The sequence below is a fragment of the Phalacrocorax carbo genome, chromosome 6 (assembly GCF_963921805.1).
Source record: "Phalacrocorax carbo chromosome 6, bPhaCar2.1, whole genome shotgun sequence".
Classification (NCBI taxonomy): Eukaryota; Metazoa; Chordata; class Aves; order Suliformes; family Phalacrocoracidae; genus Phalacrocorax; species Phalacrocorax carbo.
This window is the reverse complement of record NC_087518.1, coordinates 51,536,646-51,563,391: the sequence shown is the minus strand read 5'-3', so window position 1 is coordinate 51,563,391 and position 26,746 is coordinate 51,536,646. Positions and strand designations below refer to the sequence as shown.

Genomic DNA, 26,746 nt, shown 5'->3' with positions numbered 1-26,746 from the left:
TTGGTTTCCGGTTCCATGGATCTTTTGCTGGCTGGGCTAAAGTGGATTTTTGGGTTAAATCTCTCCAGTGATGACCTGTAAATTTCCTGTGAATAGACATAAATATAAAAACCTAGCTGACCCTTTCATATTGCCTCCAGGTGGTAATGAAGGAAAACTGAGAGTTCTGAGCTTATAACTAACAGTCTTTACTAATGCAGTATATAAATTAACAAGTGAGGAAGGAATTTGACAGAGCAGGAGTGGAGGTGTGTGTGTCCCTCTGGCTTAGATTGATAGCACCAGTTTAAGTAGCAGCAGCCGGATCAAACCAGAATATGCTAAGCCTCCCTAAGCACTAGTTACCCTAAAGAGGTATTTTTTAATTATTCTACCTTTCCTCAAAGCTTTTACTTCCAAAGTTGCGTAAAGGATGGCTTTGTGGTTTTTCGCCCCTGACAAATCCCTAAAGTGCTTTGATAACAGAGGAAGAGGAAGTAGCAATTGCTACAAAACATACATGTGTTTACAGTGCTATATTGTTCAAGAAGAACTGTATGAATCCCAGTTTTGGTGTAGATGAACTCAGCCTCTGAGCATCCGTGTCTAGAGGCTGTACATCTGGCTGCAGCTTCCAGCGTAGGGCTTTAGGGAAAGTCTGTCTGGTGTGGAAAGTCCATGACCCTCCTTAATACCACCCTGGTAGCAAACTGGAACCTGGGCTGTGTCCAGTGTGTTCAGTTCTTGAGTCTTCTGGAAAAGAAATACAGCTTTGACATACTGTGTAAACAAACAGAAAGGTATTTGCACACTTCTTTGTGGAGAAATAATTGAGCTGTAACTGATGCTGCTGCATGATGTCTGTATTCAGCCATAAGCTTGCCTGAAGCCAGCAGTGACTTTGCAGGTTTCCCATGCTCAGGCACCCTCAGTCAGCGCTACGCTGGTGCCAACGTCCAAACTTCTGGTTGGGATGTGAGGTCAGGTGCCTGACGCCTCTGCCGAATGCTTCCCTTTCACAGTGCCATCAGAGTGGCCCTGCAATCTTCCCACTGTCCCACAGCGTGACTGCCAAAGCTGGTGAGACCAAGCCAGCTCGCCTTTCTGTCTTGATCAAAACAGTCCTGACTTCCCAGACTTGATGTACACGCCTGATGTGCGGAACCCAGGCAAAGTCCAAGACTCACCATATCTTCATCACGTGCACCTGAAGAAAGCAGTCTACAACTGAGAACTGCCTTCCGAGTGCGCAACAGAAACGTGCAGCTTTGCGATGACAGAGGGCAGAGTACCTCTGAAAGAAATTTAAGAAAAAGCTGCTAGAAGATCAAAGATGAGACCTTAGCATTAAAAAGGTGCTAGTGAAAAATCTTACTTGTGGACTTAAGGAAAAAGGAGGATGCATTTAAATATGTCAAGACCACCAGGATATGAGTGGTTCAGACATGAAACTAGGCAAAGGTGATTAACCTGCCAGTTATGGTTAGAAAAGGCAGAACCTTTCAGTTAAGTATTTGTTTCATTTATTTGAGTAAAGATAGAATGATGGTGTCCCATTTTACAGCAACAATGAAATACTTTCTATATTTTTATTAGTAACTGTGAGGATGTTAAATGACAAATGTATGTCTTTTTAAATCATTAAGCACTGAAGAGTATTTAAAGAGCTAAAGAGTTATTTTTGTTATTACTGTTTGATTTTTAATACTTCTTGGAATGTTGGATAGAACAGCAAATTTGTGCCATTCCTGAAGTATAGGAGATGGCAAAGGGGTGGCTGTAAGTTGGTCAGCTTGGTTTTGCAGGAAGAATCCTGGAAAGTTAGATCTAGAACAGAGCTAGAATGGCAGCATAACTGATGTCAATTATCTTGGATTTTATGGAAATGAAATCTTGTCACGTAGGTGAAGATGGGTTTTTTTAGATGAACTGGAAGCTTGATTGATAAAGGTAACCTTTTTAAGATAGGCATTAGTTTTTTGTCTCAGTCCATTATATTCTGATTCTACACACCACCATTGTAGGCATATCCTTTTTAGGAATGGGTTATGTCACACAGCTTTAAAAAGTTACTGTCAGGATTGAGAATTAATCCTTTAGTGACACTTCTCATGTAATCCTGCTGGCAGGTGTTCGCAGTTGTTAAGACTGGAATGTAAAATTACACTGGGAAAATGTGCTAGAGCCAAAGACTGGGGAAGTATGGAGTAGAAGGACTGGGTCAGTCTAGACCTTTTCATAGGGCCCTTTCCTGAGCAATCCTTTACTGCACCCAAATCAAAAGTCAGGCATCTCAGAGGTGACAACAGATCATGCTTATCAGGTGAGTATTATATTCTGCAAACCAATGACTATAAAAAGAGCATTGGAATGACATACATGAAATCTCTGTGTAAAAGGGACCCTGCTTCGAGCAGCATTAGCTCCGCATGCTGGTCTTCCAGAGTCAGTGCTTTGGAGTTTCAGGGAGAAGTAAAAAATGGTTCAGGAGGGGACTGCAAATGTGACTCAAGATCTAGGAGAGCTGCCATACCCTAAGAGGTGTGATGAGCTCGCTCCGGTTTGTATGGTCAAGAGGAAATTAAGAATGAGCTTTGATCAGTCCACAAGTACTGTGTGGGAACAGGGCCATGAAGACAGGCTGCTGGAACAGCTTTAGCTGATGGAATGGGTTCTTTTATCTCATGTGTAGTGGCTCATGCTCACCACTCTGACCCGTGACTGATTATCCACCTAGAAGCAGATGTTTACACACAGTGGTTTGTTAGTAAGTGGATCGCATACAGATGTGGAAGGGACTGTTGACAGTAGATGGTGCTTTAATTTAGCAGAAAAGGGAAGAATGCAATTAAGTGGTTTGAGGCTGAAACAAACACATCTGTATTCAAAATTGGTAAGAGCTAGGATCCTAACAGTAAGTTGGAAAGGGTTAAGGGTTAGAGGGGAGTGTCTATAACTTGCAGTCTTTGGATCTCAGCACAGTATTCTTCAAAACATAAAATTAAGAAAAGTCATGGCTTGGAGACAACTGGGTAGAGAAATTACAGTATTTCACCCAGCAGTCTGTTGTTTAGGAGGTCAAACTTTCTTATTGTAATCATCAAAAGAGTGTATTTTCATCTGATATTTCACTTGGCCAGAACTGAACTGTGTCTTTTTTTTCCTTCCTGCGGCACCTTTTCCTTAAAGCTTTTGACAAAGCTGTTACCATCTTTGTCACTCAGTTGGGTGTACTTGGGGCTGACTCTTTCCCTTCCCTCCTTGACACAATATACTGCCTGAACCAGATGCTGCTTCTGCTTTCTCCTTGTCACCAGAACTGTATTTTTTTTTTTGTGCCATTGTCTATAAAATTCCTTCTCTACTGCGATTTGATTATCACAAACATTCATACTTCTTTGGCCCTTAGGGACCCAAGCACTGGGCTAATGTCTGTCTTCTTGAGGAGGCTTTTTTCTTTTGGAGAGGCTGGGATCTGCAGTGAAACTTTATCTCAGCTGGGGAAGCTGTTCCTGAACGTTTCTTGGTGCTGTTAATTCTGTGCGTATCTCCAGCTAATGCCTCTGTCAGCAGGGTAACCCTCTGTGGTTTAGCTGAGTCTTTAAGTGTGCTCCAGCCCCGCTCTGCAAAGATGGACCCCACATAAGTAGAGCTTTCCTCACATTGGCTCTTTAGACCGATCACAGTGAGGACAGCCTAGAAAAGACCAGTCAACTGTGCCTGGGACTAGGAAGGCCGCCTAGCCCAGAGGTCTGCTCCAAACAACTGATTGACTTGGACTCTTTCCGAAGAAGGCTCTGCAGACACGTATTCCTTCAGTGAACTACCAGAGATGGAGGCACATTGCCAGAAGAGCCAGCTGCATTTGGGATTAGATGGCTGGAAAGAAGTCCTCTCTCCGTCTTCAAAACGAAATCACTTTTTAACATCTGCTGCAGAGAGTTCTCGTGACTCGCGGTTCCACGAGAAACTGTTCTCTTCCTTCTCTTTCCTGTTTCTTTGTTAATTAAGGTTATTTTCCTTCCCTTTCCTCACCCATTGTGTCTCCATATATGTCTCCTACTGGACGGAGGCAGGGAAGTGCTCCTTTTTCCATCCGTTTAATGTTTTTCTGTCTCAAAGTCTCATGGTAACTGCAGCAATTTTGCACTCAGCAAGGTGAGCACACCCCAGATAACCTGGCAAGATCTGCCTGGACTCAGAAAATTGCTTGGAGAGAGGACTTCCTCACTAAGCCTTTGGTTTATTTTTATTTCAGTGCTAAATGAATAATGAGAAAGTTTAAGTAAACAAATGGGTTTGATTCAAACCCATCATAGCAGGGGTGTGGGGGGAGAGGAGCTGCTTGTCCTGACAGCTCATCTCATTAGGCCACATGTGGTGTGAGGTGTTGAAAGCAGTTTATCATGTGTAATGCCTGGGCATGATGGGGTGAGCTGGGGATCAAGTGTATCTCTGTCCTCCCCTTAATTCTTAATATTCCAGAAGGTTTCCTGTAGTTCTCGGATAGGTGCAAACTAAATATGTGCAGCTCAATGTGTTTGAAGTTGTGTTACAAAAATCACCTCTTCCCTCTGTTTCTTCCACAGTCTCAGCTGCCGGCGATGTATTATTGTGGGAAATGGTGGAGTACTTGCAAATAAGTCATTGGGGTTAAAAATTGATGACTATGATGTCGTTGTCAGGTGAGTCTTTGCCATCACAGTTTTCTTGTCATATATTCAGTTTCTGTATTGGCTCACGTGCTATGTGGGCAAAGGTTAAACCTACACTAGTGACAGTATCTGTTAGTATGGAAGTATTAACTAACATGGAGGGGGGAAAAACAAAGAGCACATTAGTGTTTGTTATAAATGGTGATCACATCAAAGGATAAAGAGGCTCCTCAAGCATTCAGTTTTCCACAGCTGTTTGGGAATGTGCTCTCTCTTATGATCCCACTTGAACCTTCTCTTCATAACTCTTTTCTAAAAGCTGCTTCTTTTGTGATGCCCTTAGGAGGTGAAGCAGTAAAACGTACTGTTAGAACTGCTCCCAGATGCATCCCCTAGGTAGCTCAGGGAGGTACTATTGGTCATACATGAGTAGCATTCCCCAGGACCCATACTTCACAGTTAGGATGGGAAGAACTAAAACGTGTAGCATAAGGTCTGAGGAAGCAGTAAGCCTCCACGAGTGAGGACCCAGTAATGAATGAACACCTGTAGGTGCACCCTAGAAGCTGTGAATACTTTGCCTGTTTCACTGTGGATGATGATGCTGAATAAAGGAGCAGAAGTAGAGTGGCACAGGAGTGGAAATGGCTGCAATCGAAGTTAGGACTTCTTGCTTTCACTGAGGACCTGGATCATCGCCATCTCAAAATGCTTGAAAAACGTGCTAATATGTGAAATCACAGGTCATAACTCTTAGGAATAAATTTGTCAAGTCAGTGAGGTGTTCTGGGTGACTGGAGATTAACAAACATAATACCTGTACTAATGGAGAGCAAGAGAGAGTGTGTGTAGGAGGGAGGGGGGAAACCTGCTGTAGGGAGCTACAGACCCATTAGTCTGACTTGAAAGCAGTTCAGAGCTTTATAGCAGGTTCTGAATCGTAAGTAACAAAATATTACATTGGTAAATAGGAAAAGTGGGATAAACTGCTGTGTAAGTTTAAAAAACTGGTTTAATGTAGTCTAAGCTGGTATTTTTTTTCCTTAGTAACATAACTGATTTCATATTAAAGGGAATGTAACTGATATCATCTCTCTGAACTTCAGTCAACCATGTGACATGGTGGCAAATAGCAAATTCTTAGCTAAGGTGGAAGAAAGAAAGAAAAGGATTAGTAAAAGAATTTAAGGCACAGAGAAGGTATCATTTAGCATGGTCTCCTTTCTCTCCCGTGTGCTAGTAATGGACACGTGAGGAAAGAATAGAATGTACATAGACTAATAAATACCCTCTAACTCTGGACAGAAAGACCAGGCAGATCCCTTTCAGTCCTTTGTTCCTGTCAATGGCTCCGTTTCCCCGGCAGTGCTCTGGACACAGGGATGCCTGTTCAGAACAGGATGAAACTTTTACAGCCCCTCTCCTAGTTCATACCACTATCAGTTGCTAGCAAAGAGCTCTTACTGCTTGTCATAGTCTGGTGACTTGCAGTTATTTGAGCTGAATTAAAATTCAGTTATAGCCTCTTCTTGGGCTCAGCCTGTTCAAAAAGTAGCAAAAGAACATTTTCAGTCCATCTGGACTAAGCCACCCACTAAGACTTACATCAGAAAGCCCACTATTTAATTTCCAAATGAAAAGTTCAGCCTTTTCTCTCCACATCAGTAAATCTAAGTCAGTTTGCAAGCTGAGAGGATAAGAGGGCAGCTAAGCACCTGTGCTGTTTGGGGGATGGATAAAGGAGAGAAAAGTCATCTTTAAAGGTTAAATGAAGCCATGTGCTTGGATGTGGGACTGAGGAGGTGAGAGCAGACTTCTTAAATGTATCCAACTGCTTCCTTTACTCCTGGGGAAGGCCCTTGTATGGGTTTTATGCATCCTTTTTCATGGGTTGCAAAACACCTTTAAAAGATCAGATTTGGGACCTAGGAGGTGAATTTAAAGGGGAAAAAATGTGGTATGTTTGTGAACAAAGGAGTGATCCAGCAGTATGCTGAGTTTTTTGATGCATCGTGTGTTACCATAGGAGGATTGCTAATTGCAGCAAGAAATTTTGATCTTGTGGTAAAGAGAGTCAGATCAGCTTTGGCAGTTCTAAAACAGCTTGGAGTGAATTAGTTACTGGTTTTTTTTTTAACTGGATATTATCAGATTTCGGTGCAGATGTTATTCCCAGCTGTTCATTCTGTACCTGGCAGGAACTTCTTGCAGCAGTCAGTCATCAGTGCTCTGAAATGCCTCCTTAGAATAGATTGCAGGCAGAGGAGAAACATGTTTGTGTCAGAAATTTCTGGTTAGAATGAGATAGGGATTCCCTGATGATGATAATTAGTGATATTTGGGAGGGTCTTCATGGTGCTTAGGTTAGAAGTTAGTGTCTCTAAGCTCCCTGTGTCTCAGTAGGTACAGAGGCAGAACTCCGAAACCTCTTTTGGAGAAAACTGCCTGTGTCTGGGCACTACGAGGAGGCCTGGGATCCTAACTGAGGTTTTGTAAGATGTAGCTGTCTTTATAACCACCAGCGTGTCCTGCCTGAGAAAGGGCTCAAAATGTGTAGTATGCACCTTCGTGAACACAGGCTGTGGCTGCCAGAACTTTTCCTGCTCAATTGCCTGCGCTGCCCCTGGGGCACTGACCTGGGGCTGACAGTGCTGGCTCGTTAGCAGGACTCCATCACTATGACTCCATCAGCAGCTCACATTCTGGCCCTTTGCTGGAGACCTGAGTTCATTTTACTTGGAGAAATGGTTTGTTTTGTTTCCTGTCTAGATGCAACATAGGGGTCCCAAGTTTTGGGAGCTTTAACAAAGTAAGCAGCAAAATGGGGAACCCAGCAGCTGCGGGTGGGGAAAACCCTGCTGAAAAGCTACATATTGGCATGTGAAATGACTGTAGGTGCTAACCTTCCCCTCAACTTCAAGAAGACAGATGAAAATATGTATAACTAGCTTTCTTTACATAGTACTTTGTATTTATCTCTGTTACCTTTAGGTCCGTGTGCTTTTACATTATGTAGGCTCATCTACCCCAAAGAGGCACAACACCTTGGAAGTTTAAATAACATCCATAGCAAAAGTGAGCAATGTGTGAATGTGCTGTCAGCAGCAGAGGAAAAAGCAAAGGATCAGGCTGGCTGGGAGCACTGTTTTTTGCAGGTAGTCGGGTCTAAATATCTCAAAGTCAGGGTAAAGAAGCGAGGCTTTATAAATCACAAAAAGAAAGAGTCATCTCCTGTATAAATGGTAGTGGTGCTGATTCTTAAGTTTTTTTCCCTTTAATATTTTTATTCCTAATGATAATGTAAGTACTTCTACTAAAAATGTGTAGGAATTTATTCCTCTTAATTCTGAATAGAATTTCAGATTGTATACAGGGATTTTCTTCTGGTAAAAGGTTTCCCACCTGAAATGCTTACCCAGGCTGAAAAAGACAAATTCAGATCCTCATTAACATTCCTGCACAGCAAAATTTGCAATCCATAAGCATTTTCCAGTATGTTGAACTACCCCAAGTCAAGAAGGCTGCAATAATTCAAGCAGGCGATGCTGTTCCATCAGGGGCTGCTGTTTGATGTCAGCAAGATTTGTATTCCAAGTTACTTGACATTTCATCAGCTTTGGGTTTCTAGTTTTGAATAGAAGTTCTGAATAACTTCAGTGTCATGAAAGTCATCATTGCTGTTGACACCAGAGCACAGTATGGTTTTTGAAGGGAAAAAACTTTGTCCGTGAGGTGTGTTTTAACAAAAGCACAGCCAAACACGCAGCATTCCCTTAGAAATCAGCATGCCCAAGAACAAAGCTGTGTGTCTGCTTGTGTGTCTTCAGAGTGGGATGCACTTCCACAGCAGAAACTCCTCTGAGTCAGTGAGACCACAGTGCTGCTGAGCCTTACCCCAGCTGCGCAGCCCAACCTCTTCGTTTGCATTGGCATTGCAGGGCAGCTTGCCTTCTGGATGGGTCAGTTTGGGGAAATAAACCAGGTGGAGATTTTTCCTTTGGGGTTTTTGACAATTATTAGCTGGCTTTGTTCCCTAAACAATCTCAGTTTAGGGTAAGAATAGCAGTGTAAGCTCTGGACTGGGGTTGGAGCATGAGACCAGTTTCAGTTCGCTTAAACTGACATGGAGCTGCATCTTCTGTTTCAGCACAGTCTTGCAGAATCCAAGTAAGATATCCCAGGAGTGATGGGATGTTAAAATATTAATGCTTAGTTTGTAACTCTAAATTTGCAAGGACAATATTTTTCAGTTTCTTTTTCCAAAGCTTCCAACCCAGTTTAAATCACAAGAGTAGATATGCAGAAGTAGGTTGCATTATATTCAATCAAGTAATTAAAACAGCTTCTAATTAAACTGTTGCCACTTGGCATAAAGCTTCATAAATATTTGTGGTGAAGAATTGCAAGAGTTAACGCTTGCTGCTGTAACAGCTGCATACAGGGAGCTCTTGCCCGGCAGCGGTTGCTGTATCATCAACATGCGTGAGTCTAAGTGGGAATCCATGACAGTGTCTTCTCTGGTTGCCCTGCAGGCTGAACTCGGCTCCAGTGAAGGGCTTTGAAAAAGATGTGGGTGGCAAGACAACTCTCCGGATCACATATCCTGAAGGTGCAATCCAGAAAATGGAGCAGTATGAGAAGGATTCCCTGTTTGTTCTGGCGGGATTCAAATGGCAGGATTTCAAGTGGCTGAAATACATTGTTTACAAGGAGAAAGTGGTAAGAATGCTGTTGGCCGGCATTGTGAAGGTCACCTAATTAGAAACAGTGGGCAGACATGACATCACAGTCATATTTGCCATGTTTTCATCTGAAGAGAGTTCCTCTGCGTGTCCTGCTGCATTTAAGTGAAGGCTTTTTTACCTCCATGGACTTCAGCCTTAATTAAATACACTTTACAAAGACACCTCTCTGTAACCTGACCTTGCATCACAGATGAGGCTTTCAATTCAAGATTATGTTAGTGTGTCCTACGAACAATGAATTTAATTTTTATTTATTTTAAAGAGTACATAAAAGGACCAACTTTTGCATGGCTTTTATGGACTCTGTGGATTTAAGAGCAGAGGAAGGAAAAGAGCAATGGCAAGGGGAGAAAATGGGAGTCTGGGGATAAGGATGTGGTGGCACAGGAGGGGAGGAGGACACAGCAGCAGCCCAACTTGTTGAAAAGGCTACAATTCACAGACTTAATACGACCTCTTGAATAGCACAAGCCATTATATTTTGCTCTGTTATTGCTGTACTGAGATTCATGATTTATGTATGGCTAAAGTATTGTCCAGAACAACAGTATCAAGTCTAATTTAAAACCACTGAAATGGTAAATCCACTGCTTTCCCTGTGTAAATATGTTGTCCCAGTCAGTTTCATTAGCGCCCTTCTGAAGTACCATGGACCTGTTACTAGCCGGGGTTGTTTTGTAATTCACCCTTCCTAAATGGAATCAGGTTGTGAGCACTGACTTCTTTCAGATGATGGCTCATCTTTATCTGTTGTCATGAAGTCCAGAATAAATGGCCTCTATTTGGGTAAAGTTCTTGTTTTACAAATGCTATATCTCTGTTTTCAAACGTTCTTTAATGATTTTTGAACAAATAACCAGGCAAATGGTTTAACGTTCAGAGGATGGGATGTTATATCCTGTGTTTGGAGATGAAGAGAGGAGGTTGGCAGCTCACCATGTACAGAATAAAACAGTCTGGGAAAATAATTGTATAGAATTGTTACATAGTCGGCTTTAAGGGCTCTCATACCTTGCTCTTGTCTCACACTGGCACCAACTTGCAATTATTTTCCTGGTACCAGACAGATGAAGTTACCTGTCAGCCTCTGGGCAAGCACAAGTGGGCTTTCGTAACATGAGTAATTGAGTCAAAAGTAATTTTCTTTGGTTTATGTCATGCTCTTGTTCTTCATTCTGGGCGAGGGAATGCATGGAATTCCTTGGCAGTGTCAGTGCCCTGCAGCCTGAATGCAGTTGTAGGGACTCCTAGTGTCTAGCTTGAAGTTCAAAGGATGGATTGGTTTACTTCAAAACAAATTGAATTTCCACCTGATATTTGCAATCTTGCATTCATCACTAGATTCTAATGTGGTATCCCCTGCTCTTGGAAAGATGCAGCGAATAGTTTGTTAAAACTTGCTAGAAGACTGGGGAGAGCAATTGCAGTAATCTTAACTGACTGCTTCAGTGCCCAACTTGGCAGAGAGCGGAAAGAACTTGAGCTTCCAGCACTCTTGTGGTTGGCCCCTTATTCTCATTTCTCTGGAATAAACACGCCCATCTTCTTCAGTTCTTGTAGGTGTTGTTTTCCAGATCTCTTAATTCCTGTTGCTCTTTTGAATGCCTGCAGTTGATTCATCTTTTTCTTAAAAAGGAGTGTGCAAAAATGTAGAGAGTACAGCGAATAAAGGGGAGCAGCTACTTCACTAACGTCGCAGTTCACATTCTTTACACATCTGCTGTTTTGGCTGTCTTTTCCACAATGGCATGGGACTGAAGGTGAGTGTCCAGTTCCTTGAGACTCCAGGTCTCAAAGAACTGAAAAGCAGCTACCTCCCTAGCTCCGCACCCTGTGCTTGTGCTGTCGGCTCTTCCTGCCAAAGAGCAGCACCGTGCACTTGTCCCTAACAATTCTTTCTTCCAGAACACTTCTCCAGTTTGCCAGGTTCCTTTGGCAGAGCTTTCCAGCGTACCTGCCAGTCCTTCCAGATTCATGTCTTCTGCAGCTTAACACACTTTCTACTCCATCATCCGGTTTGATAATGAAAACAAAGTTGGTTCCTAGGCAGACCCCAGAGTTATAACATCCCTTCGTTTCTATAGCAAGCCCACTGAGAACTCCTCCCGGATAGTTTTTTGGCCACTTCTGAACTTGTATCACAGAAGTATCATTAACAGTATTTTTGGCGTGTTTGTGAAACTGATATATCAGAAGCCTTTCTGATTTCCAGTTCATCTTGCTTTTCCCCATATTTTTCCCCTGTATAAATAAATACTTTTTTTCAATAATTATTTGCCCATGACAAATCCACCTAGGTTGCTGCTCAGTCTTATGTTTTTCATCCTTGGTATTCTGAGAATCAAAATCATAAATGAACTCTTCCCTTTTTTTGCCTTCTTAAGGCTAGGCGCTTACTTTCATCCAGTTTTCAATCCTTTGACACCCTATCTGTTCTATACAAGCTCCCAAATGGAATCATTGCTGGCTTTTCAGGCTGCTGAGCCAGTTCATTGAACACTTCAGGATGTAGTCCAGGTGACTGGAAAACATCTGTCTCATTCTCTCTATTTGAGGCTGAGATCTTGGTGTCACTGGCTTCAGCTGCAAACAGGTGGCTAGCACAGCTGCTTTTTCTAGTGGAAACCAATGCAAAAAGTGCTGTTTCTTAGCTAGAAGAAATGATCCAATGGAGAACTGAAAGTGCTACGGGAATAAGATGTAGGCGTCTGTTTGTTCTTGTACTGAGTGTTAGTATTTTATCAGTGTGTGGTAAGTTCAAAATGACAAATGCCTTCCCAGTGCTTTCTGTGGAGTTCTCTCTGTTTCTCTCTCAGCTGATTTTCCAGAGAAAAAGGTGTTTTTTCCTTTTCTGGATTCGTCTAGAGGCACTTGCTTGACCTAGGAGCTCTGTATGCCACTGTTGCTTATTCCTTATCTGACACTATGCCTATCCCTCTGCAAGACTTCAACCCCACTGCAAACCAGAGGTTATAGTCAGAATTCTGACCTCAGGACAGAGATAAGGGAAATGAAAGCATTCTGTTAAAGAACATGACTGCTGTGGAAGTGGGCACATTCCTCAAAAAAAATGGGCTGAACTCTGCCCCCTGATATTTCCTTTGCCCCTTAATCACAGAACGGTAGGGGTTGGAAGGGACCTCCGGAGATCATCTTGTCCAACTCCCCTGCTTGAGCAGGTACATCTAGGGCAGGGGGCACAGGACTGTGTCCAGGTGTGTTTTAAATATTACCAGGGAAGGAGGCTCCACAGTCTCTGTGGGGAGCCTGTTCCACTGCTCTGGCACCCCCACAGGAAAGTAGTTTTTCCTCATATTCAGGTGGAACTTCCTGTGTTCCAGCTTGTGCCCGTTGCCCCTTGGCCTGTCACTGGGCACTACTGAAAAGAGCCTAGTCCCATCGTCCTGACACCCTCCCTTTAGATATTTATAGGTATTTATGAAATGCCCCTTCAGTCTTCTCTTCTCCAGGCTGAACAAACCCAAGTCTCTCAGCCTTTCCTCGTAAGGGAGATGCCCCAGTCCCCTGAGCACCTTGGTAGCTCTCCGCTGAACTTACTCGAGGAGTTCTGCGTCCTTGTTAAACCGGGGGCCCCAAAACTGGACCCAGTACTCCAGATGTGGTCTCGCTAGGGCAGAGTAGTGGGGGGAGGATAACCTCTCTCGATCTGCTGGCCACACTCCTTTTAATGCAGCCCAGGATATTTTTGGCCGCCTTGGCCACAAGGGCACAGTGCTGGCTCATGGTCAACTTGTCCACCAGCACTCCCAGGTCCTTCTCAACGGAGCTGCTTTCCAGCAAGTCAGCCCCAACCTGTACTGGTGCCTGGGGTTGTTCCTCCCCAGGTGTAGGACCTTGTACGTGCTGGTGTTGAATTTCATGAGGTTCCTCTGGGCCCAGCTCTCCAGCCTGTCCAGGTCTCGCTGGATGGCAGCACAGCCTTCCGGCGTATCAGCCACTCTTCCCAGGTTGGTATCATCAGCAAACTTGCTGAGGTTACACTCTATCCCATCATCCAGGTCACTGATGAATATGTTGAACAGGGCTGGACCCAGCACAGACCCCTGGGGAACACCACTAGTGACAGGCCTCCCTCCAGACTCTGCTCCATTGATCACAACCCTCTGAGTTCTGTTGTTGAGCCAGTTCTCTTTTCTATCCACCTCACTGTCCACTCATCCAACCCACACTTCCTTAGCTTGCCTGTGAGGATGCTATGAGAGACAGTGTCGAATGCCTTACTGAAGTCAAGATAGACAACATCCACTGCTCCCCCTTCATCAACCCAGCCAGTCACGCCATCATAGAAGGCTGTCAGGTTGGTCAGGCATGATCTTCCCTTGGTGAATCCATGTTGACTGTTTCTGATAACCTTCTTGTCCTCTACATGCCTGGAGATGACCTCCAGGATGAACTGCTCCATCACCTTTCTGGGGATGGAGGTGAGGCTGACTGGCCTGTAATTCCCCAGGTCCTCCTTCTTGCCCTTTTTGAAGATTGGAGTGATATTTGCTGTCCTCCAGTCCTCGGGGACCTTTCCTGTCCTCCACGACCTTTCAAAGATGGAGAGTGGCTCAGCAAGAACATCTGCCAGCTCCTTCAACACTCACAGGTGCATCCCATCAGGGCCCATGGATTTACAAGGATCCAGTTTGCCTAGGTGATCTCTGACCCAGTCTTTCTCAACCAAGGGTAAGTCTTCCTCTCTCCAGACTTTTTCTCTCTGTTCTGGGTGCTGAGATGCCTGAGGGCCAGCCGTAGCAGTAAAGACTGAAGCAAAGAAGGCATTCAGTAACTCTGCCTTTTCTTCATCCTGCATCACCAGGGCCCCTGCTGATGTATTTGAAGAAGCCCTTCTTGTTATCTTTGTCATGTGCTGACAGGTTTAAGTCCAAGTGGGCTTTCGCCTTCCTTATCTGCATACCTTGACAACATTCCTATATTCCTCTCAAGTGGCCAGTCCCTTTTCCACCTACTGTGAACCTCCCTCTTCCATCTGAGTTTCTCTAGAAGCCCTTTGCTCATCTGTGCAGGTCTCCTGGCTCCTTTGCTTGACCCCTTCCTCCTAGGGATGCACCGATCTAGAGCTTGGAGGAAGTGGTCCTTGAATATTGTCCAGCTCTCTTGGACCCCCCTGCCTTCTAGAGCCCTAGCCCATGGGATTCCTCCTAGCAGGTCTTTGAAGAGGCCAAAGTTGGCCCTCTTGAAGTCCAAGGCTGTAATCCAAATGTTGATGGCAACTGCATGTGTGCATGATACAGTCACAGGTAGGCTATGAGACTTTCTGAATTCCTTCAGACATCAGACATGGAGCTGCTTGGACCTGCTGGACCAGAGATTGCAGGCCAGGTACTAGGATCCTTGCTTAGTCCTTTCTTGAGTAAGTGAAATCAAAGGAGGTTTATCTGAGAAAGAGTAAATGACAGGTGAATGGCTATTTATTGCTGGGGTCAGTGGTCAGATAAGCTTATTCTCCCTGCAGCTGAAAGGGATTTGCTCTGTGTCATGTTAGTCTTTTGGCAGCACTTTTGCATACTGAGGAAGGGATAAGTGCTTTGTAGAGAGGAGGATTTTCATGAGAGGTTATAAGGAAAAAGCAAAAAAAAGTCAGTGTGATGCATAAGCAGCAGCAGAACAGTGAGGCAGAGGATTTGATGTATTACATACAGTCTGGTGCAACAGCCTTCCAGAGATCTGCGTGATGCCTCAGTGCCCTGGGAGGCACTGTATCCAGGAAGAGGAGTAGTGGAATATGGACCAAAGAAAAAGTAAAAACCCAGCTGCTTTTTAATTCACACTAGAACAGAAATATCTGGAAGCAAATAAAAACTTGAGAGAAAAGATTAATCTATAAAAAGGGCAGGTTTGGCAAAATATTCAACATCAGCAGCAAAACAAATGTAATCTCTGTCACAGAGTTCTGGGTGAGCTGGCTCTCAAAATTGCAAGTCTCGTAGCAAGTTAGGGCAGTACTGTATCACTGGAGAGTATAGACCTGTCTTTAAGAAGGGGAAAGGTGGGTGAATCTGAGTGGCAAAATCCCTGGTAATCTGATTTCAGTCATTTGACAAGCATTAAAATAAACTTAAGGAGAAAATAATTGTACTTGTTGCGAGTAAATGGCAGGAAAGGAGTATGGGATGGAGAAAGGTGGCATGGTTAGCAGAAGGGAGTATTGCACCATGCTGGCTTAATATGTCAGTGTACAAGTGAAAAGGAAGTGGGCTGGAGTCCCACAGCCTGCAGTCACATAAACGCATGGTTATTGCAGAAGGGTCACAGATGTGAGTCATTTGAGCGTCTGTGGTGACTGGTCTGGCAGTGCTGACTTGCAGTCATTGCTGACAATTCCAGGCACCCCTCCTCTGATGAAACATCTGCTGCTAGTGCATCCCCAGAGGTTCACTACTCATGGACAGTCACTCAGAACAGTTACACTCTCTCCTCGACTGGTCTTTTTGCCAAGAGACATTACCCATACGTATCGTGATCCACCCTGCCTGCTTCCCACTACAGTACTGTCCTGCATCACCCCAGGTCTCTCAGTGACAGAAGCTCTTCCTGAATACTCGAAGTACCAGAGGAATTACAGGGGAAGGGAGGTTTGGCCAAATACTGCTCTTCTCTATTAAAATAATGGTCAAAAGGAGGGTTTCTCTATTGCATGCAGAGTAGATGCTTCCTGAAACAGACAGAGGAATTTGCAAGTGCCAGTTATACAAACCAGTTATCACAGCCTGGCTCTGAGGTAGATTCCAGGGTAGTTTTTTCCGTCATTAGTGAATCAGGAGCTTTCTTGCTTGCTAGGGCTCACTTCCCTGAACATCTGGCACATTGTGGTAAAGCAGCCAAGTGAGGGCAAAGGTTTCACTAGAAATTGGCAGCTCACAAGCTTCCTTGTCATGCAGTAATGAGCCTGTGGATGCTTCCAGCAGGAATCTCTGCAGCCTTTGCCAGGAGGAGTCACTTGTGCAGTAAGTGCCTGCGGCACCTTGAAGCTCTCTTTGATAGTGAAAGTTATAGGAGCGAGTGAGCACCTGCCTGCGAGCAAGGCCAAATTTGGTTGTCTGTCCCTTGCAGGGGCATGCCTCTGACAACTTGAGCATGGCAGTGATGCCATCTGAAAAGCAGTTGTCCTCCAGCAGATGTCGAGACTCCAGCAGCGGCACGACATTACCCCTCCTCCTTCGTCACAGCATGTGACTGCTGCCTGTGGAGATCTTGTGGATGTGGCAGCAGTGAAGGTTGTTTGTTGTTTGGTTGGTGTTTTTTTTTACCTTTTATTTGGGAACTACATTTCTGCTTTAAGTCAACAGGTTACTTCTAGTCCTGCTAAAAAGTATGTGACGATACCTTCCTGCCTTGAACAGCCTGTGTTACTATGCTAGAGCCCAGGCCAGACTGCTGCCAGAGGCCCCACTGTCTGCTGAACTTTTGTTTAGAACTTCTCTTCTTCCATTAGTTAATGGTCTTGTCATGCTATGTGTTTACTAGGACAGACTGTGAACGTCACAGTCTCATAGTACACTTGTGGATTCCTTGAATTCTGAAATAGCCTTGCCTCTGGGCTGTTTTGCATCCCTGAAAAACAACCTGACGAGCCACCATGCTGCTCCTATTGGCTTGAGGAAAATAGACTGTGGATCTGTTCTTGCTGTCCAACCTCAAGTAAAGATTCATCCACAAGCATGTATTTCCAGCTTGTTTTGAACTTGTGCCCAGCACTTGAGCAAGCGGCTTCTCTGGATTTGGGCTAGGGAGGGAGAACCTGATTTTTTCAATGCTGTCACTTGCCCTTGGTGACAAATGGAGTGGCCACTGCCCCTAACAGTTTCACTCCAGAATCTGCTTCTGGATTGCAAATATTTTCTTTTCCTTTCCTCCTCCCAGGGGTTTGTTGCTTTAAAATATTTTTTATGCAGTTGGTCTTTTCATTTTTTTAAAGGACTATGAGAAAGACACTTCATCTGGTCTTGGTGGAGCTGTAAATCCACCGCTAGTTGTCTTAATGCATTATGAACGCAAAGCTTAGTTACAGATTTGTGATGCCTGATTCTGTGCTGAGACAGAGCTCTAGCCCATCTGCTTAGAGATATGCCTGGGTAAGCATTGCCTTGTGTCCTCCTGCTCTCCGTGGACTCAGGTGGAAGGGGACAGAATCTGGACTTTCTGCTCCATCATAAATGAGAAGCAGCTTTTGAACTGGAAAGTCAGCTTAGGGCTTGTCCCATCTCTTTCACAAATTTCAGTTTTCACCTAAAGAGCCGTTTAAAATCACTTCAGAAGTATAACATAGGAAAGCATGGCGGGTGAGTAAGTCAGCCAGTGTGCATAACGGACATGATGAGGCTTGCACCAGAGAAGAAGCAAGAAAGCCTTTTCAGTGGTGTTTGTCCTGTGATAGTAGCACACAGTGCAAAAGGCCATTTCCACTCACAGACCGTGGGGTGATTTTAGGAAGAATTGATAGCAGAGGATTTCTTATTACATCATCAGGATGGTTCAGTGCCTCGGTCAAGGCAGCTGAACTGTTACTGACTGTTGAAGCAGAGAAAATGCCTTGTAATAAAGTGAAAACATGAGGCAGACTCTTCTGGCTCCAAGTCTCTGAGAAGAAGAGACGGGAGAATCTACGTGATGTATTCTGTGGAGAATATTCCATACTCCTTTGACAGAAAGTAGCTGGGAGTTTGTCTTTCTGGGATGATTCTTGGGACAACGCTGACTTTTTTTAGGTTTTGATATCTCTCTGGCTGTGCAGAAGGCTAGTCCATACTGCCTGTGGGGGTTGTGCTCCCACTGTCAGGACCAGCTCCCCCAGTGCACTGTGTTGGTGGGAACAGCCCAAGAGAATCAAGAAAGACTTGCATTTGAGAAAACAAATCCTTCTCTGTGAGTGGCCTTAGGAGATCAGAGCCATTTCCAGCAGACATAAGGAGAAGTATGAACACGGTGCCCTATGAGAGAAGGTGAGCCAGTTTTTTTCCAGTCACAATTAGAAGAGAGCCTGGAAAATATGTAGATATGCGATATAAAATCTTGTCCCTGCTGACCAGAAGAGGGAGATGACCTTAGATCTGTATTGTATAGCTTTTAACAAGCTTTCAGGTAGCACTGTGATGAGGACCATACAAGAACCTCCGTAGACAAATGACCCAGTTTGCAACATGGGCCTTGGGGGAGACTTCCTGGCCAGATTCCCAAAGGAAAGTTACTGGTATGGAAAGTGCAGGCTGGAGCTTGCCCTTCATACATACCTGCATGCAACAGCATAATAAGATTAGGCAGGTCACTACATAGCTGAGAGCTGTTCCCACCCAGGCATATTTCGTGTGTCTGTAAGTACACTGTCAAGCATCAGCTGGTGACAGGGGCTGCTCTGATGCTGTTGCAGTGTGCCTTCATAGCATTCAATATTATCAGATGGATGCACGCTGGACAATAAAACTTGTCCACCTGGATTGAATAGTCATCAATATCCACAAGTCTGTAGCCACATTGACCGAAGCTTCTGGGGCAGATGAAGAAAATAAGAAATAGCCATAAGTACACTATTCCCTGAATGAAAAAATTCCAGGTAGCAAAAGTTTGTGAAGTACCTATATTTTGTAGGAATAACGTAATTGATTACCCCAATTCTAGGCAGTTTCTGCTTAAAATTCAAATAAAAATTGTTGGTGTGCCTGCCCTTCCAGCCATTCCCGCACCATGCATGGTTTTTGTCTTTTTTTTTTTTTTTGGTCCCTTGCTTCCTATTACCTAACTCCAGTCTTTCTTGCACTATATTTCCTATTAAAAGATGAGAAGCATTTACTCATGCTAGGCTTCGGTAGTCCTTAAAGAACCTTTATCCCACATCTGCCAAGACAGCATCATCTTCATTTCTGGCTCAGTAATCCTAGTTGTGACGTGAAAGTCAGAGGACTTCAGTCAGACTTTTATTCTTCTTTAGTTCCTTTTCTTTCACATCATTCTTAAATGAAGAAACCAGAATTTACCCCCTGAAGAGACTGAATCATTGCCCTAGTAGGACATCCTTTCTGGGATTACCTCACCATCCTGCTTTATCCTGAGACAATTTCTTCCTAAAATTGTCATCTTCTAATCTCTTCTGCTGTCTGCTGCCATCCAAGTGGCAGTTGCTGTCCTTTCCTAGATATTTCATCACTCATTCCTTCATCTGTGACTCAAGCAAAGTCAAAAAAGATTGATAATTTAAAGAGTTGCAGTTTTCCCATATCTCTTCTTTTGAAAAGTCAACATGAGCAAGGGCCAACTAAAGAACTAGTGCAGCTGTCTTGAAAAAGCTTCGGGAGGGTGATCATGTTGCACTTGCCCTTTTTGGCAGGCTCTGGCAATATTCAGACATCAATATTATGCAAATCCTGGAAGGTGCATTACAAGGTCATAGTGCATGTAAACTCAGGTTATACTGGTTAGCTGCGTTGATCAAAGATAGGCTTGGAATATCTGAGGCAATGTAAAGAAATTAATTCCAAATCTGGTACTGATCTTAATGAAACGCACAATTCCATGAACAGCAGAGCTAAGGAAATTGCCTGATTGCCTGTGGATTTATGCCCTGCTCCTTCATGCCTCCCTCTTGCACCATGATACTCTCAGATTTCCCCTGCCTCATAGATACCTAGAATGCTTTATCTTCCCTTCCCACTACTGCCTGGTGGGTGCATGCTGGCCAAGAGGTGCACGTTCACTGGCCCATACGTACGTGACTGGGCACCTGGCAGACCAAATGAACAGATAAGTGCTGAGCTTGCATGGCGTCATCGCAACCTGGCCTCACATGCAGACATGTGGGTGTCTCTTCCATTCAGAGGTACATGGCTTTACCACCAGTGCAACCCATGCCTGCTGAAGATATTGTGTTGCCCACATGTGCAGCAGATGTTCCTCCATACTGGAGCAGTGCTATGTGAATCCGGCACATGGAAAAAGTCAGAGAACATCGTCAACAGTGAAGCCGAGACGTCGCCCAGAGGGTATCAACTATTCATGCAAGTGTTAGTAGAATAAAGATGTTCTGTGTTAACAATTCAGTAAAGAACTACAAGAACCATTTGAGGTCTGCAAAGCCTCCCTTAGTCTAAGAGATTTGAGTTCAATTTATTTAGCTTATGCATGAGATTTTGGGGAGATTTACTTGCAGTCTTCATCTGTCTACCTAGAGGGAACGTTTTTCCTCAGAAGACTTTTTAATTTAGTAGGAAGGAGTATATCTGAAGCTAGGCAAACGACCAAAAAAGGCAGCATGTTTATATCAGTATAATTATTTTTGCTACATCTGCCCTACAGGCTTGATGAATTTGCTTTTGAAGCCTTAAAATCAAGACTGGATATCTTGGTAAAGTTCTGCTCAAGCAGTGTGAGAGTACAGGACTGGAAGGAGAAGTTGCTGACGGAGGGAGCGCTGCTCCCTGCTATGCAGGACATCCAGGAGGATGTCGGCAGGATCTCCCTTGGCCTTTCGAGCAGTGCTGATAAGAAATAGCAGAATGTGAAGCTAGATAGAATCAGCCTAGACAGATGTAATTTCCTAGAAATCTGTGCTTATAAAACTCAAATTACATACTTGCATAGGCGAGCACTGACTGCTGACACCATTTTCTGAAACACAGACTTAATACAGTGTCTGGGAAAATTCTGTTTCCTGGGAGTACCCAGAGAAGGGCTGCACTCTTGTGTTGCCTTCTCACCATCCTATTCTGTGACTCTGGGAACCACTGTCCTCACTCTCTGTGACGCGTTTGTTGACTATGAGGATCAGGATAGCAAGCCAGTAATACCCTGGAGAGCTTTTCATGAAAGTAAGTTATTTGCTTCATCCAGTTGTCTGCAAGGGTCACAGCAAAATTTTCTCTTCCTGGGGCACAATTAACCAGATCTGTTTCTGCATTCCGAGGGAGAAGGCTTCATGGAGTCTCTGAGGTGAGCAACCTCCAGCATAACACAATTCCCCAGAATAACCCTTTGGAAAGCATTGCAACACCACAATATGCTGTGAGTTCACCCATGTGCAGCATGAAGACTCACAGAGGAGGAGAAAAATGGTGATTTGATTTTGTAAATAAAATCACATGCTCTTCAGTGGCTGAAAAGAGACTCCACTTTCACAGCTCCAGGAATTTTGCTATCTGCAGTTTTTTCTTTAAACTTTAAAAAAAACCAAAAAAGTCTGAACCGTAAATATTTATCCAAGATGTGTGGTTGTTAATATGATCCAGTCTTCAGTCATTTTGAATGGTGTCATGATGACAGATGTTAATTCAGAAAGGAATAGATTGGGTGATTTATGCCTGAAACACATGTGTTCCTTGGCGGGCTCTGTGGATTGCTTGCATAGTTAGTGCTGTCTGAGCAATTTGGAACGTTTTCTCCGCCTCGAAGCACCGAGGGCTCCAGGACAGGGGGTTGACCTATATCTCCAGTTTGCTCTAATAAACACTGAGGTAACTAAACTCCCCATGTGCTTTTATCTTCCTAAATTTATCCCTCCCCCGTGCTCCAGCTGTGTGCGGTGCTTCTGGTTCTTCCCAAGAATGGCAATTTCTCTCTGCAAGAGAGGAGGATGCTCCTGTGTGCGCGGGGTGCGAATCCCTGACCTCTCCCCACCCTCTAGATTCAGCTTTTCTCCTACCTCGACACTTTCAGTTATTTAATGTGAACACTTGTCCTGACAACGGAAGTGAAAATAAACCAAGCCATGTGAAGGTAGTAAGCAAGAGAGATTCTGGGAAGACCTCACATTTTTTTGTGGTATTTGTATTCTTACAGTTGCGAAGGTATGGGATGTGTCTAAGGGTGTTTCTTCTCTTAGTTAAGACCAAGTCTGGAAAAGTGTTAGTATCTTTTATTTATTTGTTTATTTAATCAGAGACATAAAATTGAAGGGAGAATGGCCAAGCTGTTGTGTGCACAAGGCTTTTGGTAGGTCTACTTGGAAGTTTTTCTCAGCTGGTCCATCAGTTGTGCTCTGGCTGCTTTTTGTGAAATTAACTTTGCCCACAACTGACAAGTATAGAAAATACTGAGCCTGGCCCAGGCACTCAGCACTTTGACTATGTGGGAAAACTCTTCAATGTAAATGTTCTGTGTTTGGATTACAGTTTATTTAAATTCTCATCTTTTAAGAATATTAATTAATGCTACTTAAAAACTTTTCTTTTGTAAAACACCTAGTATTAATGCAAGTCTGGAAAATAAAGTAGGGCAGGAGCTTCCTGGCATCTTCCCAGCCTCTTGTTATTGTGACCTTTCTGCTTTCTCCTCCTAAAGGATGCTGAATAATTGGTATATATTCTATATGAACACTCAGTGAACATACAAATTATTTGGCTTCTTGTTGCAGTGAAGATGCCAAAATAGGAGAAGACAGATTTTCTGTGTACTCTTGCTGTAAAAACAATGTAAAAATTTCCCTAGAGACTTGCTTTAAGATAACTTCAGAAAATTATGAGGGTTTCTAGGCCATAATTCTTCCTCTGGTGATCCTTTAGCCTTTTTTTTTTTTTTGCAGTAATGTGCCAAGAGTTCCGTCTAAATGTGTGTTGTTTAATGAGTTGTTGTTTGTATCCAAACTCACGAACCAGTTCAGGTCCCTAAAAAAGGCTGCGCTGATGGGTGTCCTCAGATGCCCTGGGATGCCCTCATGTTTTGTCACTAAAGCCTGCAAAGGCAGCTTTTTAAAATTTTTTATATTTTTTTCTGTTTTTGGAGGCATATTGTTCTAAGTGGAGAGCAGGTAGCTGTGCTTATAGTTGGGATCACCTTAAGTTTTCTGTTACAAGCAACAGGGAAAATGCTCTACCATTTTATTATATTGTCATCTTTAAGCTGATGTTTTCCATGCAATGGGTTTGGCACAGCTGGAAAGTTCAGCTGAAATAACTTAGCTGTCTCTAAGGATGAGGCTACTGAAAACGCACAGTTTTATCCCTGTTTAAAAAAAATAAAAAAGTAGTCTCCCACCCTATTTTGCTGAGATTCTCTAATTCGTTAGGGCAGTGGCTGGGAATTGGTGAGGCCGTGTTACCGTGGCAGCCTGCTGTGGCTCCTGCTGTTCAGTGGAATCCCGTGTGATGTTCCATGGGGGCTGTTAGACGCTGGCAGCGCTGCGTGTGCTGGGCACGGGTCTGTCCTACCAGGGCCCTCCTGCCCTGCCTGCACTGCTCAGCTGCCCACCCCGTACAGTTAGTTGGGATGCAGCATCTCCAGAGATGTAAGAACCAAATAGGATTTTCACTTCATTTGCTTCTCCACAAGGAGACTGGGGCATGGACAACAGACCTGGGAGCAGGGAATCTCTCCTGGACTCTCAGGAACACCCTGTCTCCTCCTGCCAGCCACCTGGGCAATGTGAAGAGCAGTAGCCTGGTCTGGTGCATAGCAAGAGCAGGAATACTGGAAGGTGAAGGATGATGGGTACCAGGGACAGCAGAGAAAGGAAGGGTTTGCAACCAGCAGAGAACTTGTCAGATACTTGCAGGTTTGTTAGGTGTAAATAATTGAGGGGCCCTATAAGAGGGTGCATTTTTTTTCTCTTCTAACGGCTGATCTAGAATACAGTAGCTTAGTGGAGCTTCTAGTTGCACTCAGAGGACTGTGCCCTGGGTTTAATTGCTCCATTTGGTGGTGTTTTTCTTGAGTTGATTTTTTTTTAACATACTAAGTTACCCTTTAAGACTCTTAAAGAGCTTTATGGTTCTAAAACTCAAGCTGGCAGTAGTTAGGTAAATAAAAAAAAAATAACACTGCATTTTCAACACTAATTCAGTTCTCCTGTGCAGATGTTATCTTTAATTACATGATTACATCCTGGGTCTTTTAGAACACAGCTGTGTATCTAGTGGAGAGGGAAGACTGAGATTTAGACTAATTTCTGTAATACAAGACATTCAGCCTTGGTATGAGTAGTTGCAGAAGCTGTAGAACATGTTGTGGATCAGAGAGAGGAAAGGAGAGGGGAAAGAGTGGTCTCCTGATGACAGACACTGAGGATTCCTCTTGAGGAGGTGGTTTAGCCTTTAACTGATGTGATGCTGGGCAAGTTAGATCAGAATTTCCCCCAAACACATTTAAGTCTTATGGGGCTGATGTGCAGGAGAGCTCTGTGTTCAGCAGGAGGGCTGGGTGTTCAGCGGCACTAAAGTCAATGGAGTTGTACCGTGAGCTTAACAAACATTCCGAAAATTCATCTTAAGGTGTCTGAAAGTAGAGCATCAGGAGGCAATGGAAACTGTGGGCATTCATCTTTGTCTGTTTTCTCCCCTGTAAAATGGTGTAATACATGCCAAATATTGCAGAGATGCTCTAAATATGAAAGTATTGCTTGTAAAACACTTAAATATACGGTGATATAAGAAAAATGTGGGAAAATTAGAAAGTCACTGTTCACAACAGAAATCCTGAGCTGCAGCTCTGAAGTTGCAGGGTTGTTGTCCTACTTAGGCACTGACTAGCACATGGGTTTGGCCTTTCAGCCATGTTATTCTTTTAATAGATGTTATGTGAGTATGACATTTCATAAACTGTGTCATAAATGTAATAGTGAAATAAAGGGCCTGATCCCTTATGGGAATAAAATAATGGTGATAAACAGGCCTGTAGATAATGGTGATGTTGTAGGCCCTGTTCTTCTTTGGGATTTTTCTGAAACTGTACTGCTTTAGATATTTTTTCATTGAAGGATTATTACTAGTCAAAGACCAAAAAAACCACAACAGAAACATAAATTTCTAAATCCATTCCTTTTACTAAAAACATCCATCTTTTGCAAGTTATTTCAAAACAGGGATGTTTCTTCAAATTTTGGCTCAAAGTCCAGCTTACGTTTTAAACAAAAGAATGTGTAGTACAGTCTATCCATCACCCTAGTCTTTGCGCCTAGTACAAATGCGTCTTCTGACACACCATACATGAGCTATCATTTATGCCTTGACTTGTGAAACACAGTGTTCATCAGAATAGTCTTCAGGTTTTTTCTGCAGCTCATCTGACATTCCAAGTTCCATTTTCTTCACAGTACAGTCTCCTTTTCAATGGCGTTCTGTTATTTTACAACTGTGAACTTTATTTTGCTTTCAGTTACATGGGTAAAACCGTAGAAATACATTAAGAAAAAGCAATTTCTTTGCATTTAAAACATAGCATAAAAAAAGTAAACTGGCTGTCCTGACTCTTTAGAGCTGGTGTTGGCCTCATGCTGCCTAGTCCGGTGAATCAGGAGATGACAGTAGGTATTAGACCAGCAACACAGGAGGCCCATGTCTGTCTGTAGGCTAGCTGTAGGACTGAAAGTTATATAGGTCAAATGAAGTTTGAAATTCAGGGTGCCTATTTGTATATGCTTTTCTGCTTATTCATAATATATGCTTGCAGGTAAGCAGGGCAGAAACTTCCTACCGACAGCCGTGGGAAAGAGCACATTGATGTGTTTTAGCAAACTGACCAGTGTGTAACGCACCAGTGCCACCCTCCTGTCCCAGCTGACTTTTGTCACCATTGAGGCTGCTGCTTTCTGAGCTGGTGTCTGTGGGCAGTGCAGCTTCCAGTTCCATGTGTAGCCAGTGTGCACTATCGTTTATATGTCTAGCACAAAGTTTAAAGTCTGCAGCCACCACTTGGAATTAGGTTTCCCTTCTTTTGTGGTTTTCAGCCTGGTTATCAAGCCTAAAGAAACTAATCTCTACCCAACGTAGTGAAGTATTATTAGCTCAACTGTACCAATGAAGAAGTATAGTTAGATTTTTGCTTTAAAAAAAAAAAGTTCTGGTAGTACCATGTATTAAGAGGCACTTTTGTCTCCATCATGCTTTGCTGTTTTTTGACACTAAAAACACTGGGTAGAAAATGTGGTTTGGTTTCACACTGAGAAACATTAGTAAAAGCTAAATTTGGGGGGTTTATCACCTGTCAGGAGTTCTCCTGGGTGCTGTGAGGTTGTTGGGAGATGAGGAATATCATCAGGGGAATGGCTGGAGAAATTATAACCGTTTGATCTTAGACCTGGTCAGTAGGAGGGTATTTGGAGAGAAGAAACAAAAATTATAACAGATTAGACATATAGTATTGTTGGATAGTCCAAGAGCTTCATCTCTTTGGGCAGTAGGACAAAGAGAAGATGAGGGAAAGGCTCGAGCACAGTCTGCAATGCTCCTCCTTCAGGCAGAGTAAGAGCTCTTCAGTAGGGCAGATAAGAGTGGAACAAAATTCTCTAAATTCAGGCATTTCTAGACTCTAGATACTGAAAATACAGAAGTTCAGAGCAAGTGCTGGCCATGTACAGAGGACGGTGAGTTGTACTCCATCACACTGAGATGGTTGGGTAAATATATTTGAAGTGGGGGCTAG

The 26,746-nt window shown here is 43.5% G+C and overlaps 1 protein-coding gene across 7 annotated transcripts in view; it reads left to right on the top strand.

Annotated features, from left to right (window-relative positions):
* ST3GAL3 (ST3 beta-galactoside alpha-2,3-sialyltransferase 3) overlaps positions 1-26,746 on the top strand; it is a 190,842-nt gene that overhangs the window by 131,078 nt on the left and 33,018 nt on the right. For all 7 annotated transcript variants that reach the window (XM_064455274.1, XM_064455272.1, XM_064455271.1 and 4 more), the window contains 2 exons: positions 4,569-4,664; positions 9,167-9,353. In XM_064455274.1, the coding sequence (XP_064311344.1) occupies positions 4,569-4,664; positions 9,167-9,353 (283 nt within the window). The remainder of the gene's footprint in view (positions 1-4,568; positions 4,665-9,166; positions 9,354-26,746) is intronic.